The following is a 21,045-nucleotide window of genomic DNA, read 5'->3' as shown; positions in this document are numbered from 1 at the left end:
ACAAAAAAGTGGAGAATTTGTCCCGAGATATTCACCGCCAGAATATGTGTGCAAAATTTCAGACCTGTATGTTGAACGGTAAAAAAGTTTCCATGCGAACAAAGTCGGTGAAAAAAAAATAATAATAATAATAAGAAAAAACAGAACGATTACAATAGGGATCCCGTTCGGGAGAACGGGATCCCTAATAACTAGAATGGATCTGCGAATAGCAGATCCTAGGCCGGGATCCCGGATCGGATCGATGAAGTTTTCCCCTTCATGTTCTGTGTTCGAAGGACACATGTTTCACATACACGGCTTTCAAAGTTTCCATGCGACCTTACACCTTTCGCCATTGAGGCAGTCGGCCGGTCATTTGCATTCCCTCGAATAGATTGGCGACCTTAATGATGCTACGCTATGCCCAGTGAAAAACAGTCGTTCCTTGGCAGACTTAGCCCGCTAATTGTAAGAAATAAGGCAAAAACACGACCAGTGTAACAGCAAGTTTGTACATTCACATCTCAATCCACGACATGCCATGCACAGACTAACTGCTCCACTGATACCTCGGCCATCGTTAGAAAGTCAGCACTTGGACCAGTTCACATATCCATATTTGTTAATCACCCTGGATTGTTTAACGTATAGTAAAGAGAACGAGGTCTGCGCAAAACAAAGCTAACTTTTACAGGTCCATGTCGTTTGCTGTTGAAGTTAGATCTCTACGCCATCTAATAGAGTACTGGAGTTAGATGGGAACTGGAATCAATGTCATCCTACAACCGTTTCGGGAGATCACGGACAGTGTAGCCGAAAGCATCAGGTCAAATACTACAAACCCAGATCTAACTCCATGTTAAAGCAATAGGATTAGCACCTTTTTCTAAACAAAAAACGGTGTTGTCATTTAAACGCTTGTAGCGAAAAAACTATTGATCGGAGCTCAAATCTGTTGACGAATGATCGAAAGAGCATGTCTTGGGCTACAATTTCGTGCAGGTTGCACATTTCTATCTCCCACAGATCTCGAGTTACAGGTCATTGAAGTTACGTCACTTTTTTGAGTTTTTTGCTAATATCTCAAAAAGTTACACAGATATGCAAAAAATACAAGCAGATTCAGAATCAGCAGCTCAAGATACACCAGAATACGTTCAGAACAATTGAACTTTGAGAACTTTTTGTGACGTCATAAATTCGACCAATGGCGAACTTCCAGAATTTTGACCGGAAGTGAACCATTTTCGCAAACTTTAAAGAACTCGTAACTTACTAGCAGCATGTCAAATTTGAAATCGATCGGTTCAGTGGTTCTGGAGAAGAAGATTTTTAAAGATTTTACACAAAATCCAATATGGCGTCCGAACCACGTGACATGGCAAAAAAGTGGAGAATTTGTCCCGAGGTATTCACCGCCAGAATATGTGTGCAAAATTTCAGACCTGTATGTTAAACGGTAAAAAAGTTTCCATGCGAACAAAGTCGGTGAAAAAAAAATAATAATAATAATAATAATAATAATAATAATAAGAAAAAACAGAACGATTACAATAGGGATCCCGTTCGGGAGAACGGGATCCCTAATAATAAGAAAAAACAGAACAATAACAATAAGGATCCCGTTTGGGAAGAACGGGATCCCTAATAATAAGAAAAAACAGAACAATAACAATAGGGATCCCGTTCCGGAAGAACGGGATCCCTAATAATAATAACTAGAATGGATCTGCGAATAGCAGATCCTAGGCCGGGATCCCGGATCGGATCGATGACGTTTTCCCCAACCAATAATACACCGCCCTTGTAACAGCAACTTTATGTAAATGTGCCGAATGTGGTAGATGCTCCTTAGGACATTCTTTGAAAACGTGCATGTCCTGTGTTTGTCGACACAAATCAAAGAGTTTTAGCACACATAGACTACATGTGTAACGCTTTGCACTTAGTGATTTTCAGCTTTACAGCTGTAACAGTTTTCTCTCACCAGACCTTCAAATATGGTGAAAATTTGCGAATTTTCGCCTTTTGATCGCAATTTGCGGCCAAATTGTACGTCGCCATCAAAAAATAAGTCCAGATTCATAATCAAGATATCAAACTACATCTGGCAGCATGCTTACAATGTTCATGTGTTCATCTTAGTCGCAAATGCATTTAAAATGCATCATATAACAAGAGGACGTCAAAGTGCCAAACATAGCCAATCGGCCTTTGGACAATTTTTCAAGCCCTGCAACTCCCACATTTATTTTAACAGTTCAACGATTTTCCGAAAGCATACAGTATCGATATAGGCCTTTGCACTTAGTCATTTTCAGCTCCTCAGCTGCAGCGATTTTCTGTCACGTGACCTTCAAACATGGTCTAAAATTGCACTTTTTCGCAATTTCATAGCAATTGGCGACAAAACCGTGCGTCGGAGAAAGAAAAATACACCAGATTCGTCATCAGAACATCCAACTACGCCTAGCAGCCAACTTAAAACTTTAAAATTGACAACATTTTCATCGCTTGACAAATTCGCTAGGCTGGGATCGAACTCTGACATGGCTGACACGCGTCAGCGGTAAGAGGAAACAAAGAAAGAAGAAATATCATAGTTTGTACTTTTATGTCTCAATCCGCGACCTGCCATGCACAGACTCAGTGCTTTACTGATATCTAGGCCGTTGTTTGAAAGTCCACACATGGACCAGGGCACATGGCGATGTCTGTCAATCACCCTGGCCTGGTTAGCGTAAAGTAAAGAAGACAAGGCCTGCGCAAAACAAAGTTAACTTTTGCAGGTCCAATTCGTTTGCTGTTGTAGTTAGAACTCTACGTCATTTAATAGAGTTCTGTATAGCTGAATGTCATCCTACAACCGTTTGGGGAGATCACGGACAGTGTAGCCGAAAGCATCAGGTCAAATACTATAAATCCAGTCCAGTCCCCATCTAACTCCATATTAAAGCAATAGGATTCCCATCTTTTTATAAGCGAAAAACGGTGTTGTCATTTAAACGCTTCTAGCGAAAAAACCATTGATCGGAGCTCAAATCTGTTGACGAATGATCGAAAGAGCATGTCTTGGGCTACAATTTGGTGCAGGTTGCACATTTCTAGCTTCTATTGTTCTCGATTAAAACGCCATTGAAATTACGTCACTTTTTTGAGTTTTTTGCTTATATCTCAAAAAGTTACACAGATATCGAAAAAATACAACCAGATTCGGAATCAGCAGATCAAGATACATCAGAATCCGTTAAAAACATTTGAACTTTGAGAACTTTTTGTGACGTCATAAATTCGACCAATAGCGAGCTTCCAGAGTTTTGACCGGAAGTAAACCATTTTCGCAAACTTTGAAGAACTCGTGACCTACTAGCTGCATGTTGAATTTGAAATCAATCGGTTCATTGGTTCTGGAGAAGAAGATTTTTAAAGATTTTACACAAAATCCAATATGGCGGCCGAACCACGTGACATGAAAAAAAAATTGAGAATTTATCCCTGGAAAATCACCGCCAGAATTTGTGTGCAAAATTTGAGACCTCTATGTTGAACAGTAAAAAAGTTTCCTTGCTAACAAAGTCGGTGAAAAAAAAATAATAATAATAATAATAATACTAGAATGGATCTGCGAATAGCAGATCCTAGGCCGGGATCCCGGATCGGATCGATGACGTTTTCCCCAACCAATAATACACGGCCCTTGTAAAAGCAAGCTTATGGAAATGTGCCGAATGTGGTAAATCTGCCTTAGGACATTCTTTGAAAACGTGCATGTCCTGTGTTTGTTGACATAGATCAAAGAGTATTAGCAGACATAGACTACATGTGTAACGCTTTGCACTCAGTCATTTTCAGCTTTACAGCTGTAACGGATATCTCTCACCAGACCTCCAAATATGGTCAAAACTTCCGCTTTATCGCCTTTTGATCGCAATTATGCGGAAAAACTGTACGTCGCCGGAAAAAAATATGTCCAAATTCATGATTAGGACGTCAAACTACGTCTGGTAGTATGCTTACAATGTTCGTGTGTTCATCCCAGTCGCAAATGCATTCAAAATGCATCATATAACATGGGGACGTCAAAGTGCTAAACATAGCCAATCGAAGACAAGGTCTGCGGAAAACAAAGCTAACTTTTACAGGTCCACGTCGTTTGCTTTTGTAGTTGGAATTCTACCCGACCTAATAGAGTACTCTATAGCTGAATGTCATCCTACAATCGTTTCGGGAGATCACGGACAGTGTAGCCGAAAGCATCAGGTCAAATACTACAAACCCAGTCCATTCCCCATCTAACTCCATGTTAAAGCAATAGGATACCCATCTTTTTCTAAGCGAAAACCGGTGTTGTCATTTAAACGCTTCTAGCGAGAAAACTATTGATCGGAGCTCAAATCTGTTGACGATTGATCGAAAGAGCATGTCTTGGGCTACATTTTCGTGCAAGTTGCACATTTCTAGCTCTTATAGTTCTGGATTAAAACGCCATTGAAATTACGTAACTTTTTTCAGTTTTTTGCTCATATCTCAAAAAGTTACACAGATATGCAAAAAATACAACCAGATTCGGAATCAGCAGCTCAAGATACATCAGAATACGTTAAGAACAATTGAACTTTGAGAACTTTTTGTGACGTCATAATTTCGACCAATAGCGAGCTTCCAGAGTTTTGACCGGAAGTGAACCATTTTCGCAAACTTTAAAGAACTCGTGACCTACTACCTGCATGTCAAATTACAAAATGATCCGTTCAGTGGTTCTGGAGAAGAAGATTTTTAAAGATTTTGCACAAAATCCAATATGGCGGCCGAACCACGTGACGTGAAAAAAAAATGGAGAATTTATCCCTGGAAAATCTCCGCCAGATTGTGTGTGCAAAATTTGAGACCTCTATGGTGAACAGTAAAAAAGTTTCCTTGCTAACAAAGTCGGTGAAAAAAAAATAATAATAATAATAATAATAAAAAGAAAAAACAGAACGATTACAATAGGGATCCCGTTCCGGAAGAACGGGATCCCTAACTAGAATGGATCTGCGAATAGCAGATCCTAGGCCGGGATCCCGGATCGGATCGATGACGTTTTCCCCTTCATGTTCTGTGTTCGAAGGACACATGTTCCACATACACGGCTTTCAAAGTTTCCATGCGACCTTACACCGTTTATCACTGAGGCAGTCGGCCGGTCATTTGTATTCCCTCGAATAGATCGGCGACCCTAATGATGCTACGCTATGCCCAGTGAAAAACGGTCGTTTCTTGGCAGATTTAGCCCGCTATTTGTAAGAAATAAGGCAAAAACACGACCAGTGTAACAGCCTGTTTGTACATTCACATCTCAATCCATGACATGCCATGCACAGACTCACTGCTCCACTGATAGCTCGGCCATCGTTGGAAAGTCAGCACTTGGACCAGTTCACATGTCCATATCTGTTAATCACCCTGGACTGTTTAACGTATAGTAAAGAGGGCGAGGTCTGCGCAAAACAAAGTTAACTTTTACAGGTCCATGTCATTTGCTGTTGTAGTTAGATCTCTACGCCAGCTAATAGAGTACTGGAGTTAGATGGGAACTGGAATCAATGTCATCCTACAACTGTTTTGGGAGATCACGGACAGTGTGGCCGAAAGCATCAGGTCAAATACTATAAACCCAGTCCAGTCCCCATCTAACTCCATGTTAAAGCAATAGGATTCCCACCTTTTTCTAAACAAAAAACGGTGTTGTGATTTAAACGCTTGTAGCGAAAAAACTATTGATCGGAGCTGAAATCTGTTGACGAATGCTCGAAAGAGCATGTCTTGGGCTACAATTTGGTGCAGGTTGCACATTTCTAGCTGTCCTAGTTCTCGAGTTACAGGTCATTGAAGTTACGTAACTTTATCGATTTTTTGGCTGATATCTCAAAAAGTTACACAGATATTGAAAAAATACAAGCAGGTTCGGAATCAGCAGCTCAAGATACATCAGAATGCGTTCAGAACATATGAACTTTGAGAACTTTTTGTGACGTCACAAATTCGACCAATGGCGAGCTTCCAGAGTTTTGACCGGAAGTGAACCATTTTCGCAAACTTTGAAGAACTGGTGACCTACTAGTTACACGTCAAATTTGAGAACGATCGGTTCAGTGGTTCTGGAGAAGAAGATTTTTAAAGATTTTACTCAAAATCCAATATGGCGGCCGAACCACGTGACATAGCAAAAAAAAAAAAAAATATACCCCTAGAAAATTTCCTCTAGATTGTGTGTGCAAAATTTTAAACTTCTATGTTGAACGGTGTTTGAGTTCTGCTGCTAACAAAATCGAAAAAAAAAAAAAATAATAATAATAATAATAACTAGAATGGATCTGCGAATAGCAGATCCTAGGCCGGGATCCCGGATCGGATCGATGACGTTTTCCCCTTCATGTTCTGTGTTCGAAGGACACATGTTCCACATATACGGCTTTCAAAGTTACCTTGCGACCTTACACCGTTTGTCACTGAGGCAGTCGGCCGGTCATTTCCATTCCCTCGAATAGATCGGCGACCTTGATGATACTACGCCATGCCCAGCGAAAAACGGTCGTTCTTTGGCAGACTTAGCCGGCTAGTTGTAAGAAATAACGTAAAAACACGACCAGTGTAACAGCAAGTTTGTACATTCACATCTCAATCCACGACCTACTATGCACAGACTCACTGCTCCACTGATAGCTCGGCCATCGTTAGAAACTCAGCACTTGGAGCACGGCACATGTCCATATCTGTCAGTCACCCTGGCCTGTTTAACGTATAGTAAAGAGGACGAGGTCTGCGCAAAACAAAGCTAACTTTTACAGGTCCACGTCGATTGCTGTTGTAGTTAGATCTCTACGCCATCTAATAGAATACTGGAGTTAGATGGGAACTGGAATCAATGTCATCCTACAACCGTTTGGGGAGATCACGGACAGTGTAGCCAAAAGCATCAGGTCAAATACTACAAACCCAGTCCAATCCCCATCTAACTCAATGTTAAAGCAATAGGCTTCCCATCTTTTTCTAAACAAAAAACGGTGTTGTCATTTAAACGCTTCTAGCGAAAAAACTATTAATCGGAGCTGAAATCTGTTGACGAATGCTCGAAAGAGCATGTCTTGTTCTTCAATTTCGTGCAGGTTGCAGATTTCTAGCTGCCACAGATCTCGAGTTACAGGTCATTGAACTTACGTAACTTTTTTGAGTTTTTTGCTTATATCTCAAAAAGTTTTGAAGATACCAAAAAAATACAAGCAGATTCAGAATCAGCAGCTCAAGATACATCAGAATACGTTCAGAACAATTGAACTTTGAGAACTTTTTGTGACGTCACAAATTCGACCAATAGCGAGCTTCCAGAATTTTAACCAGAAGTGAACCATTTTCGCAAACTTTAAAGAACTTGTGACCTACTAGCTGCATGTCAAATTTGAAAACGATCGGTTCAGTGGTTCTGGAGAAGAAGATTTTTAAAGATTTTACACAAAATCCAATATGGCGGCCGAACCACGTGACTTAAGAAAAAAACAAAAAATATACCCCTGGAAAATCACCGCCAGATTGTGTTTACAAAATTTGAGACCTCTATGTTGAACGGTGTTTGAGTTCTGCTGCTAACAAAGTCGGTGAAAAAAAAATAATAATAATAATAACTAGAATGGATCTGCGAATAGCAGATCCTAGGCCGGGATCCCGGATCGGATCGATGACGTTTTCCCCAACCAATAATACACGGCCCTTGTAAAAGCAAGCTTATGGAAATGTGCCGAATGTGGTAAATCTGCCTTAGGACATTCTTTGAAAACGTGCATGTCCTGTGTTTGTTGACATAGATCAAAGAGTATTAGCAGACATAGACTACATGTGTAACGCTTTGCACTCAGTCATTTTCAGCTTTACAGCTGTAACGGATATCTCTCACCAGACCTCCAAATATGGTCAAAAGTTCGGCTTTATCGCCTTTTGATCGCAATTATGCGGAAAAGCTGTAAGTCGCCGGAAAAAAATATGTCCAAATTTATGATTAGGACGTCAAACTACATCTGGTAGTATGCTTACAATGTTCGTGTGTTCATCCTAGTCGCAAATGCATTCAAAATGCATCATATAACATGGGGACGTCAAAGTGCTAAACATAGCCAATCGAAGACAAGGCCTGCGAAAAACAAAGCTAACTTTTACAGGTCCACGTCGTTTGCTTTTGTAGTTAGAATTCTACGCGACCTAATAGAGTACTCTATAGCTGAATGTCATCCTACAATCGTTTCGGGAGATCACGGACAGTGTAGCCGAAAGCATCAGGTCAAATACTACAAACCCAGTCCAGTCCCCATCTAACTCCATGTTAAAGCAATAGGATACCCATCTTTTTCTAAGCGAAAAACGGTGTTGTGATTTAAACGCTTCTAGCGAGAAAACTATTGATCGGAGCTCAAATCCATTGACGACTGATCGAAAGAGCATGTCTTGGGCTACATTTTCGTGCAGGTTGCACATTTCTATCTCTTATAGTTCTGGATTAAAAGGCCATTGAAGTTACGTAACAATTTTCAGTTTTTTGCTAATATCTCTAAAACTTACACAGATATAGAAAAAATACAAGCAGATTCGGAATCAGCAGCTCAAGATACATCAGAATGCGTTAAGAACAATTGAACTTTGAGAACTTTTTGTGACGTCATAAATTCGACCAATAGCGAGCTTCCAGAGTTTTGACCGGAAGTGAACCATTTTCGCAAACTTTAAAGAACTCGTGACCTACTAGCTGCATGTCAAATTACAAAATGATCGGTTCAGTGGTTCTGGAGAAGAAGATTTTTAAAGATTTTGCACAAAATCCAATATGGCGGCCGAACCACGTGACATGAAAAAAAAATGGAGAATTTATCCCTGGAAAATCACCGCCAGATTATGTGTGCAAAATTTGAGACCTCTATGATGAACAGTAAAAAAGTTTCCTTGCTAACAAAGTCGGTGAAAAAAAAATAATAATAATAATAATAAGAAAAAACAGAACGATTACAATAGGGATCCCGTTCCGGAAGAACGGGATCCCTAATAAGAAAAAACAGAACAATAACAATAGCTAGAATGCTAGAATCCCTAACTAGAATGGATCTGCGAATAGCAGATCCTAGGCCGGGATCCCGGATCGGATCGATGACATTTTCCCCTGCATGTCCTGTGGTTGTTGACACAGATCAAAGATTTTCGGCACACATAGTGTACGTATTTAGCGCTTTGCACTCGGTGATTTTCAGCTTTACGGCTGTTACTGTTTCCTCGCAATAGATCTCCAAATATGGTGAAAAATTGCGCTTTTTCGCGTTTTCATCGTCATTTGCGGCAAAACTATGCGTCGCCGGAAAGAAATAAGTCCAGATTTATGATCAGGACGTCAAACTACGTCGGGTAGCATGCTTACATTGTTCGTGCCTTTATCCCAGTCGCAAATACATTTAAAATGCATCATATAACATGGGGACGTCAAAGTGCCAAATATAGCCAATCGGCCTTTGGACAATATTTGAAGCATTGCAACTCCCACATTTATTGACACACTTCCATGATTTTACGCACGCCTACAGTACACATATTGCCCTTTGCACTCAGTGATTTTCAACTCCACAGCTGCAGCAGTTTTGTGTCACGTGACCGCCAAACATGGGCGAAAATTGCACTTTTTCGCACTTCGATGGCAATTGGCGACAAAACCGTGCATCGGACAAAGGAAAAACCACCAAATTCGTCATCAGAACATCGAACTACGCCTAGCAGCCTACTTGAAACCTTAAAATTCACAACATTTTTATAGCCTGACAAATTGCCTAAGCTGGGATCGAACTCTGACATGACTGACAGGCGTCACACCACGCAGACGGAAGACGGTTAGCGTTTAAATCCTTGTGTAATTAGGTCAAGTCTTAGAAAATTTCGCCAGCATCTCCCCTACCACCCACACTATTGTATATCTCACGTAGTCCCCAAGGAAGTCGCAAATCTCACTTCAAGTCTATATACAAATTTTCTTTATGCTTTCATCTTTTATATGAGAACATAAGTTATTGGTCGAAAATCAACACATAACTAGCTACACCGCTTTCAAAGTCTCCATGCGACCTTACACCGTTTGTCACTGAGGCAGTCGGCCGGTCATTCCCTATGCGACGCTATGCCCAGTGAAAAACGGTCATTCCTTGGCAGACTTGGCTGGCTTTATGTAAGGAATAATGCAAAAACACAGCCCGTGTAACAGCAAATTTGAACTTCCACGTCTCAATCCACGACCTGCCATGCACAGACTCACAGCTCTACTGATAGCCCGGCTGTTGTCGGAAAGTCAACACCTGGACCAGGGCACATGTCCATATCTGTCAATCACCCTGGCCTGGTTAGCGTATAGTAAACAAGGTCTGGGCAAAACAGAGCTAACTTTTACAGGTCCACGTCGTTTGCTGTTGTAGTTAGATCTCTACGCCATCTAATAGAGTACTGGAGTTAGATAGGAACTGGACTGAATGTCATAGCACAACCGTTTCTGGAGGTCACGGACAGTGTAGCCGAAAGCATCAGGTCAAATACTACAAACCCAGTCCAGTCCCCATCTAACTCCATGTTAAAGCAATAGGATTACCATCTTTTTCTAAACAAAAAACGGTGTTGTCATTTAAACGCTTCTAGCAAGAAAACTATTGATCGGAGCTCAAATCCGTTGACGAATGCTCGAATGAGCATGTCTAGGGCTACAATTTGGTGCAGGTTGCACATTTCTAGCTGCCTTAGTTCTTGAGTTACAGGTCCTTGAAATTGCGTAACTTTTTTGAGTTTTTTGCTTATATCTCAAAAAGTTACACAGATATGCAAAAAATACAACCAGATTCGAAATCAGCAGCTCAAGATACACCAGAATACGTTCAGAACAATTGAACTTTGAGAACTTTTTGTGACGTCACAAATTCGACCAATGGCGAGCTTTCAGAGTTTTGACCGGAAGTGAACCATTTTCGCAAACTTTAAAGAACTCGTGACGTACTAGCTGCATATCAAATTTGAAAACGATCGGTTCAGTGGTTCTGGAGAAGAAGATTTTTAAAGGTTTTACACAAAATCCAATATGGCGGCCGAAAAACGTGACATAAAAAAAAAATGAAACATATACCCCTGGAAAATCTCCGCCAGATTATGTGTACGAAATTTGGGACTTCTATGTTGAACGCTGTTGGAGTTCTGCTGCTAACAAAGTCGGTGAAAAAAAAATAATAATGATAAGAAACTAGAATGGATCTGCGAATAGCAGATCCTAGGCCGGGATCCCGGATCGGATCGATGACGTTTTCCCCTTCATGTTCTGTGTTCGAAGGACACATGTTCCACATACACGGCTTTCAAAGTTACCTTGCGACCTTACACCGTTTGTCACTGAGGCAGTCGGCTGATCATTTGCATTCCCTCGAATAGATCGGCGACCTTGATGATGCTACGCCATGCCCAGCGAAAAACGGTCGTTCTTTGGCAGACTTAGCCGGCTAGTTGTAAGAAATAAGGCAAAAACACGACCAGTGTAACAGCAAGTTTGTACATTCACATCTCAATCCACGACCTACTATGCACAGACTCACTGCTCCACTGATAGCTCGGCCATCGTTAGAAACTCAGCACTTGGAGCACGGCACATGTCCATATCTGTCAGTCACCCAGGCCTGTTTAACGTATAGTAAAGAGCACGAGGTCTGCGCAAAACAAAGCTAACTTTTACAGGTCCACGTCGATTGCTGTTGTAGTTAGATCTCTACGCCAGCTAATAGAGTACTGGAGTTTGATGGGAACTGGAATCAATGTCATCCTACAACCGTGTCGGGAGATCACGGACAATGTAGGCGAAAGCATCAGGTCAAATACTACAAACCCAGTCCAGTCCCCATCTAACTCCATGTTAAATCAATAGGATTCCAATCTTTTCTAAACAAAAAACGGTGTTGTCATTTAAACGCTTCTAGCGAAAAAACTATTGATCGGAGCTCAAATCCGTTGACGAATGCTCGAAAGAGCATGCCTTGGGCTACAATTTCGTGCAGGTTGCACAGTTCTAGCTGCTACAGATCTCGAGTTACAGGTCATTGAAGTTACGTCACTTTTTTGAGTTTTTTGCTCATATCTCAAAAAGTTTTGCAGATACCAAAAAAATACAAGCAGATTCAGAATCAGCAGCTCAAGATACATCAGAATACGTTGAGAACATTTGAACTTTGAGAACTTTTTGTGACGTCACAAATTCGACCAATAGCGAGCTTCCAGAATTTTGACCGGAAGTAAACCATTTTCGCAAACTTTAAAGAACTCGTGACCTACTAGCTGCATGTCAAATTTGAAAACGATCGGTTTAGTGGTTCTTGAGAAGAAGATTTTTAAAGATTTTACACAAAATCCAATATGGCGGCCGAACCACGTGACATAGCCTAAAAAAAAAAAATATACCCCTAGAAAATCTTCTCAAAATTATGTGTGCGAAATTTTGAACTTCTGTCTTAAACGGTGTTTGAGTTCTGCTGCTAACAAATTCGAAAAAAAAAATAATAATAATAATAATAATAACTAGAATGGATCTGCGAATAGCAGATCCTAGGCCGGGATCCCGGATCTGATCGATGACGTTTTCCCCTTCATGATCTGTGTTCGAAGGACCCATGTTCCACATACACGGCTTTCAAAGTTTCTATGCGACCTTACACCGTTTGTCACTGAGGCAGTCGGCCGGTCATTTGCAATCCCTCGAATAGATCGGCGACCTTGATGATACTACGCTATGCCCAGTGAAAAACGGTCGTTCCTTGGCAGACTTAGCCCATTAATTGTAAGAAATAATGCAAAAACACGACTAGTGCAACACAAAGTTTGTACAGACTCACAGCTCCACTGATAGCTTGGCCATCGTTAGAAAGTCAGCACTTGGACCACGGCACATGTCCATATCTGTCAATCACCCTGAACTGTTTAACGTATAGTAAAGAGGACGAGGTCTGCGCAAAACAAAGCTAACTTTTACAGGTCCATGTCATTTGCTGTTGTAGTTAGATCTCTACGCCTTCTAATAGAGTACTGGAGTTAGATGGGAACTGGAATCAATGTCATCCTACAACCGTTTCGGGAGATCACGGACAGTGTAGCCGAAAGCATCAGGTCAAATACTACAAACCCAGTCCAGTCCCCATCTAACTCCATGTTAAAGCAATAGGATTCCAACCTTTTTCTAAACAAAAAACGGTTTTCTGATTTAAACGCTTCTAGCGAAAAAACTATTGATCGGAGCTCAAATCTGTTGACGCATGATCGAAAGAGCATGTCTTGGGCTACAATTTCGTGCAGGTTGCGCATTTCTAGCTGCCATAGATCTCGAGTTACAGGTCATTGAACTTACGTAAGTTTTTTGAGTTTTTTGCTAATATCTCAAAAAGTTACACAGATATGCAAAAAATACAACTAGATTCGGAATCAGCAGCTCAAGATACATCAGAATACGTTCAGAACATTAGAACTTTGAGAATTTTTTGTGACGTCACAAATTCGACCAATAGCGAGCTTCCAGAATTTTGACCGGAAGTGAACCATTTTCGCAAACTTTAAAGAACTCGTGACCTATTAGTTGTATGTCAAATTTGAAAACGATCGGTTCAGTGGTTCTGGAGAAGAAGATTTTTAAAGATTTTACACAAAATCCAATATGGCGGCCGAACCACGTGACATGAAAAAAAAGTGGAGAATTTATCCCTGGAAAATCTCCGCCAGAATATGTGTGCAAAATTTGAGACCTCTATGTTGAACGGTAAAAAAGTTTCCTTGCTAACAAAGTCGGTGAAAAAAAAATAATAATAATAATAATAATAATAATAAGAAAAAACAGAACGATTACAATAGGGATCCCGTTCGGGAGAACGGGATCCCTAAAAACAGAACAATAACAATAGGTATCCCGTTCGGGAGAACGGGGTCCCTAATAATAAGAAGAAAAAACAGAACAATAACAATAGGGATCCCGTTCGGGTAGAACGGGATCCCTAAAAAACAGAACAATAACAATAGGTATCCCGTTCGGGAGAACGGGATCCCTAATAATAAACAAAATACTGATTATAATTATGTGAGCTAGTACTGAGACTAGTTAGATATACATTTCCAGGTAAGACACAATACAAAGCTTGATGTACATTGATCTTACCTTTCCATACTTGCTGTGTTCATTGAATCTAGTCTGGCAAACAGCATCTCTACAGCTTGTGCCAACTGAGAGACTGTTAAAGGAAGGCTGAACTTTCATTGTTTTAATTATTTTACTACAGTACACATTTTAAAAACAGAGCAGAATTTTTTACATTATTTTCTCAAGTTAAACGACTAATATACTGTACTTCATCTAAAGTTTGATATGTAAAAATGCACTTTCAGAAGCACATAAAGGCCTTAAAATGATACTTTTGATACCTACAGTACACTTAAGATTACTTAGACTATTCTGAAAAGAACTTTTAGGTGGCCCTATAAGATGAATGAATTGATCAGAATTGATATGATCAGATTTTCGGCATACGTATAATACATACATAGCCCTTATTACACAACGATTAACAGCTTTACAGCTGTAAAAAGTTTCTGTCACATGACCACTAAAGATGGTGGAAACTGTGCTTTTTCGCAATTTGATCGCAATTTGCGGCAAAACTATATGTCACAGAAAAGAAACATGACCTGGTTCATGATCAGGACGTCAAACTAAGTCGGGTAGCATGCTTACAATATACATAGATTCATCCTAGACATAAATGCATTTAAAACGTAGCAAAACGTATCACTTGGAAAAATGCTAAATTTTAGATGACATACGGTAACCAAAGAGCAAAGATTTTCACAGACATGTTAAAAGATACAACTTGTGGCATAGAGCCAGGTTGGAGTTTGCACAGCTCTATCAATGTTGAACCGTAGAATATCTCCAGGTATGGGGGGCGGGGTATCTGGAAGAGCTGGCCAAACATGACCTGTCACACAAAGAAACCTGGCGTTGAAGGATTCATGAAATGGTTTTGTGCTGTGTCTTAATGTGCAGATTATGATGTGTCATAACATATAAGAGTACATACAAATTTTTTAACTTTCACTTTGGTGGGTAAAAATGACTTCAAAGTACAGTTTTCTGAAGGCCCCAGCAGTAAATCACTGGTCTTCACCAGGTATCTGACAGACCTCCTCACTTAAAGCCTCAGCCAATCTAACAAGAGCTGGATTTGAGCCTGCCACTTCACAGGTCAATGACTGACTGGGAGTAACAAGAACACTGCTTTAGCCAACAGATAAACAGGACCAAACACTTTTCTTTAAAATATTTTTGATAACCTTTGAATTTATATATTAATTTCTTTAATATTTGATTGGAGTTTTATGATGTACTGGTACTCAAGAACATTTCAGTTTTACATTGGCAGCCAGCATTATGGTCATGATGGTGTGAGGAAACCTGGAAGAGCCCGGGGAAAAAAACGACCATACACTTTCCCTACATACGGCCGGAGAGGAAGCCAGCATGAGCTGTACTTGAACTCACAGCAACCGCATTGGTGAGAGGCTCATGGGTCACTGTGCTGGGCTAGCAAGCTAGCCACTGGGCAATAGAAGATCTTCATCTTCGAATTCTAAATTCTACAATGTTAGGATATTGAAAATGCAATTCCATGACAGGACAGAAACACACATGGATCTTATTTCAATGTTACTGCAGTTAAGTCTTCTGAATGAAATTAACCTGATGTGAACAATGAATCTAAGATAGCTTAACTTTCTTACTCACCTCAACAATCATATAGTTGAGCGGGAATTTATTCTTTGTAGGAAAACTTAGGAGAGCTGCCGCACTGTCAAGCACAAATATAATGTTAGACCATGTGTTCAGAAAATGGCAGGACAGATATGTGAAGACACTGGCAAAAAACAACACCAGCAATGGTATTAATAAAAAAAATGAACTGCAGATTTGTTTCTGCAGAAATATCTAACATTACAAATACATGACTATAAATCCAACTACAAAGTGTTTTAATCTCACCAACTTTCAATACCAATATGAAATTTTCAGGTAACTACAACAACAGTGTGACATTCCAGTGTAAAATGGATTTAAGGCAAGGTAGGAATACCAGCCTATCTTTTAACATGGCAGTATTCGTGTAGCTCATTTTGCCGGCAGAGTATTATCATTATTGCAATATCTGCCATCCAAATACACCCAAGAACACAATTCATAAGAATAATGCAATCCTGTTTAATTTTTTCCATAGTTTTCTACATACTGCACTGCAAAGGGACATCACTCATGTTGTATTTCAAAAAGTGTGCATTGTGGGAAATACTGAAAGATTTAGATAAGTGTAGTTCCTTACTGAAGAGTATTTATTTATTTATTTGATTTGTGTTTTACGCCGTACTCAAGAATATTTCACTTATACTACTGAAGAGTAAATGTACTATCTATGTATTAATCTACCATGCTATAGACTACAGTATAGACTTACATAAAGTTGCCACTTATCACTTATATTTTAATTCTTTCACCTTTTTGCATGTTTGCAAGATGTTTATTCAAGCACACTTTGAAAGAAATATTCTGTGTAGACTGATAAAATTATTCTTTTTGTGAAACCCTGAAATTGGCCGATACAACTAATGTAGTTCTGTCTCCAAAATCAAATTAAAAATGTGCCAAAGTTGCACTGAAATTTGCTTTTTCATATGCAGAAAGGTTGAGAAATTAGGGTACAATGACAACCAGTTTTACTGGTTTAGGAAACCAGTGTTGATTTCATACTGATAACAATGTCTATAATAAACCATCAGGATACCTACCAATCTTTCCTTTCCAAATGATTGGTGTGGATGATACGATGGAGCTGTTCCTCTATCAGATATCTCTCTATAGCATGTGCTCCGGGCAAGACTGGACCCTGTTCAAAAAGGAATATTGGAATTATTCTCATTCAACATTCAAATGGGTAGACTTGTCATACATGAAACCATACAAGCTTTATTAGTAAAATTAGAGGAAATGAATTAAGATTTCGACTTGCAAACAAAAGTTTATATTTTATCCAATAAAATAAATTACTTCCACAAATGCAATACATATCTGAGAGTTTGAGTTCATGTATTTCGAGATTTTAAGAGAATGCTTCATGACAACAAAAACAGGATAGTTTCATTACAGCAAACGCATCAGAGGTTGTCTTTCTTTACAGCAGAATAGCGAAGAAATCAATACGATAGTCACACATGTACCCCTCGACACAAACTAGCTAGAAAACACCCTCAACAATGCCATATCTTGAAAAAAAAATTGAAGGTCATGATGCCAAACATTAAAGGAGACACTGTTACCGAGCATAAAAAGTTTCAAAAAATGCAACTTTAGACGCTTTTAGAGCTTTTACGTCTGTGCATGAAAGAAATGTGTATGAAAACAACTTTTTACTGATAAACCGTCATTTTTTTCAATTTACATTAGTTAGTTAGTTTTATAAGACCTATTAGTTTTGGGCTCCCAAAAGTATTGGTGTGTAAATATGTTACAGAATTAAAATGGCTCAAGCACTCACAAAACACGTGTATCTTCACTACAAAATTCATGGTCTCCATAAAAAAAAAAGACTTGTGAATCCTATTTGCGTCTTTTTTCTCAATAAAGCATGTTGCCTCGTGTTGCCTTGTGTTGCTGTATCCTGGACAACATGACTTGCTAAATGAGTTACAAAGAATATGCCTCGCAAAGTTTTGATTTATTATGTATTTATTGGTTGGTACTTTACACCATACTCAAGAATATTTCACTTATACGACTGCAGCCAGCATAGGGGTGGGAGGAAACTGGTCAGAGCTCAGGGGGAAACCCACAACCATCCCACAAGGTTATGAGAAAGTGTCACTACGTACCTCTGGCACATCTGTGTAATCGAACAGCCTGAAGACGACACTGGGGAGAGGGTACTGGACATCCTCATGGTGCCCCGGGGGAATGATCTGAGGTAAGGTGTGCTGTAATGCCTCACTGAGCACGCTGTCGAACGCCAGGTACGGTCGCAAGACCTGCTTCTCCAGCCACTTGTTGTTCCGCAGGTTGGTGATTTGCGCCCACAGTGAGTCCAGGTACTGTAGGACAAACACAGGCAAAAATACATACATCACATTTGCAATGCTTAAACAACAAGTACCCTAATTCCTAAACTGTTTTGCATTTCAAAAGATGTTTTCATTGCAATTTATGCACCCTTTTAATTTAAAGTGAGCATAAAGTCTGCCACTATATATAAATAGAAAAAATGATATAGGACACACTTATCACAGAAAAATACGTAAAAAGTCTATAAAGCCTTGAAAGCCGAGAAGATGAAATTCAGCATTGGGGATATGGCACTGACGGACAATTCACTCTGAGTAGCCATGTTGTAGAAGCCCTTGTAAAATGAGCCAGGCCAATTACTAGTGCTGAAAGCATCAAGTCATAATTGGCTGTCATGTCACAAACCCTATTAGCTCTCGATTGTCAGTGTGGTTTCTTATAGAGGATAGACAGATATCGAGGCAATACACTGGATTTTACGGTTTAAGTGTTGAACTGATGCATTTTGGACCAGACATTTATGAGCAGGAAACTGAAAACGGCGAAGCCCATGTCGCAATACATACATGTTGGGCAGGATACTGCAGTAACTTGTCGAGGTGAGTTGGCAGGAAGACTGCCTCGGGAGAGTCATTGCTTGAAGAAGAATATTGTTTGCATTACTTTGCATTATTTTTCCTTAGCAAAGTCAGAGTTATTACAAAAGTATCTTCCCAAAATCTGAATGAAAGGGTCTGTTATCAATCAGAATGTCCTGCTATGTTTGGTGAATACATATGTAAATACAAATGTAGCAAACAATTAACAACAAATTTTGTCCATAAATCTCATCCATAATATCTTGAACCACGAGTATAGACAGTGTATGAAGACTACGGTAAATGGCGTAAAGTTTCGTCCATTGGTTTCTGTCGTAAACTTTTCGCACAGGCATTCAGCGGCAAGATGACAGAGGTGGGTGATTAGCCCCACCCCCCCCCCCCACCACCACCAACCATTCCATTACACTGTATGGCAGCTATGGTCTCTAATCCACGCCATGTGGGGTCAAGTCAATGACAGCCTTTACAGATCTCCCGACCAGCCCATGTACATTTATAATTATACTCATGAATTAAACCAAAAGGAATTAGTGAATTAGTATCAAGTCAGATGATGACTATTACAAACCTATAAATTGCAAACACCTGTCTCAATCCATGGCCATGCCAAACAAGCTGTGTACAAATGCTACAATGTACACCACAGGCCTTGAAACGGCGAATGTGCAACTGCACGGGTAACGTGGAATTCACGTTGCAGCATTATCTCGTGAACGGTTGCCTATTCAGAGCCCTCGTCATGCAACAAATATTTGTACACACGTATTTCAGGTACAAACGGATTTCACTGAGAAATATCTGTCACCAGCCTCCCATATAATCTGAATGGAGTATATTACTCAACATGCACATTTTGTATTGTTACAATCTGAACTTTTCTATTGCAGAAGAGTTACCATTCCTGCATTTTGAAATCGGGAACCTCCCATTGAACACAGAAAATATACTCAAAGCGAGGTTTCGGAAAACTATGGCGACTACCTTTGACCCCTTTTCAGTAGCACTGTGTGCGAGCCCGGCGACAGGATTTGTCCGTGTTGTTGACATGTAAGAAGTTCGCACAACACTGACTGGCTATATATTGAAATAAAGTGTATGTTTTATGATTACCGGTATGTAAATTTTCCCAGGCGGGATTTATGTGTTGCCAGCGACAGGTAAGATTATCTTTCTTGCCCTTCATCTGCAAAAATCCCGCCATCGACGGGTATAATAGACACATGGAGATTTGAGCCCTGCTGATTGTAAGTTGTCACTGTAAACGCAGTTTGACATCATCTGCTGGTAGTTTGCAAGTAAGGATTCACAGGGTGCTAAGTTATGTGATAGCTTTGAACATGAAGAGCTCTGCATTTTGACATGCCACTCCACATGTGTAAAGGTACTAGGTTGTCACACTTGTGCAATCTCCAGGGAGTTTTCTCCTGAATTCCCGTTCATCATAAAATGGCGATCATAAAACAATCAACCTGTTGTGAAGTAAGCATATATGTACTAAATTCGTCATGATTAAAACTGAAGAAAACATGAACTGTTGGTTATAGGAGCATAGACCGACTGCCCATTGAAGCGTGAGCTTGTTTATTACATTCCGGAACTATCCATATAACCTCCTGACCACCCCTGCTCTCCGGCGACGCCATGTCAGTATAAGTCACAATCAATGCAATGAATCATGGGATACATGTACACTTTCCAAGTCTATAGGCGAAACTTAAGGTCATTCACCGTAAAGACTCGAGAGTTTTTCAGATATCGAGGAGTTTGCATTACTATTACGACAACCTCGATGCTGGAACATGCAAAATCCTCTTGACCAATGATAATTGTGGTTTTTCTGAAACCCTGGTTACAAAAATTTATTTGTACTACCTCTTCCTGAGGATGGGGGGTATCTTCCTGCCACACTTTCAGAGCGGGCAAGTGGATCTTCTGTCGCTTCCTACAAAATTCAAGAAGATAAAATATACTGATCAATTATCCGTTGTTTCCTAGGAAATCTAATGTACTAATCTGTAAGGTATTCAAAAACACAAACTACACATTGATCAATCATCAGTAGTAGTGACATGGCTACATATTTTGTTCCCCATGGGTTTCATGTCAGTTGTAAAATATTCCTCTGTGACAAATGGATGGAGAGTTGACTATACATACCAACTTGTACAGATCGGGTAAGAAAACCTTAATCACCATGAATAAAATGTTAAACTATCATGCACGTGTGTTTTCTATCAAGAAAGCAGGGGAATTTCAATCAGGGTTAAGACATAATTTGACCGTGAAAAATTATCACGG

The 21,045-nt window shown here is 39.9% G+C and overlaps 1 protein-coding gene across 1 annotated transcript in view; it reads right to left on the bottom strand.

Moving 5' to 3' along the window:
• Positions 1-21,045, bottom strand: part of LOC135472390 (nuclear cap-binding protein subunit 1-like) — a 48,383-nt gene that overhangs the window by 19,512 nt on the left and 7,826 nt on the right. Inside the window, exons 9-14 of the mRNA XM_064751869.1 lie at positions 20,620-20,689; positions 17,959-18,174; positions 16,879-16,976; positions 15,827-15,890; positions 14,910-15,020; positions 14,204-14,268 (exon numbers count right to left, since the gene is read on the bottom strand). Of these exons, the coding sequence (XP_064607939.1) occupies positions 14,204-14,268; positions 14,910-15,020; positions 15,827-15,890; positions 16,879-16,976; positions 17,959-18,174; positions 20,620-20,689 (624 nt within the window). The remainder of the gene's footprint in view (positions 1-14,203; positions 14,269-14,909; positions 15,021-15,826; positions 15,891-16,878; positions 16,977-17,958; positions 18,175-20,619; positions 20,690-21,045) is intronic.

This window comes from Liolophura sinensis, chromosome 8 (assembly GCF_032854445.1).
Source record: "Liolophura sinensis isolate JHLJ2023 chromosome 8, CUHK_Ljap_v2, whole genome shotgun sequence".
NCBI lineage: Eukaryota > Metazoa > Mollusca > Polyplacophora > Chitonida > Chitonidae > Liolophura > Liolophura sinensis.
This window is presented reverse-complemented; position numbering and strand designations above follow the sequence as displayed.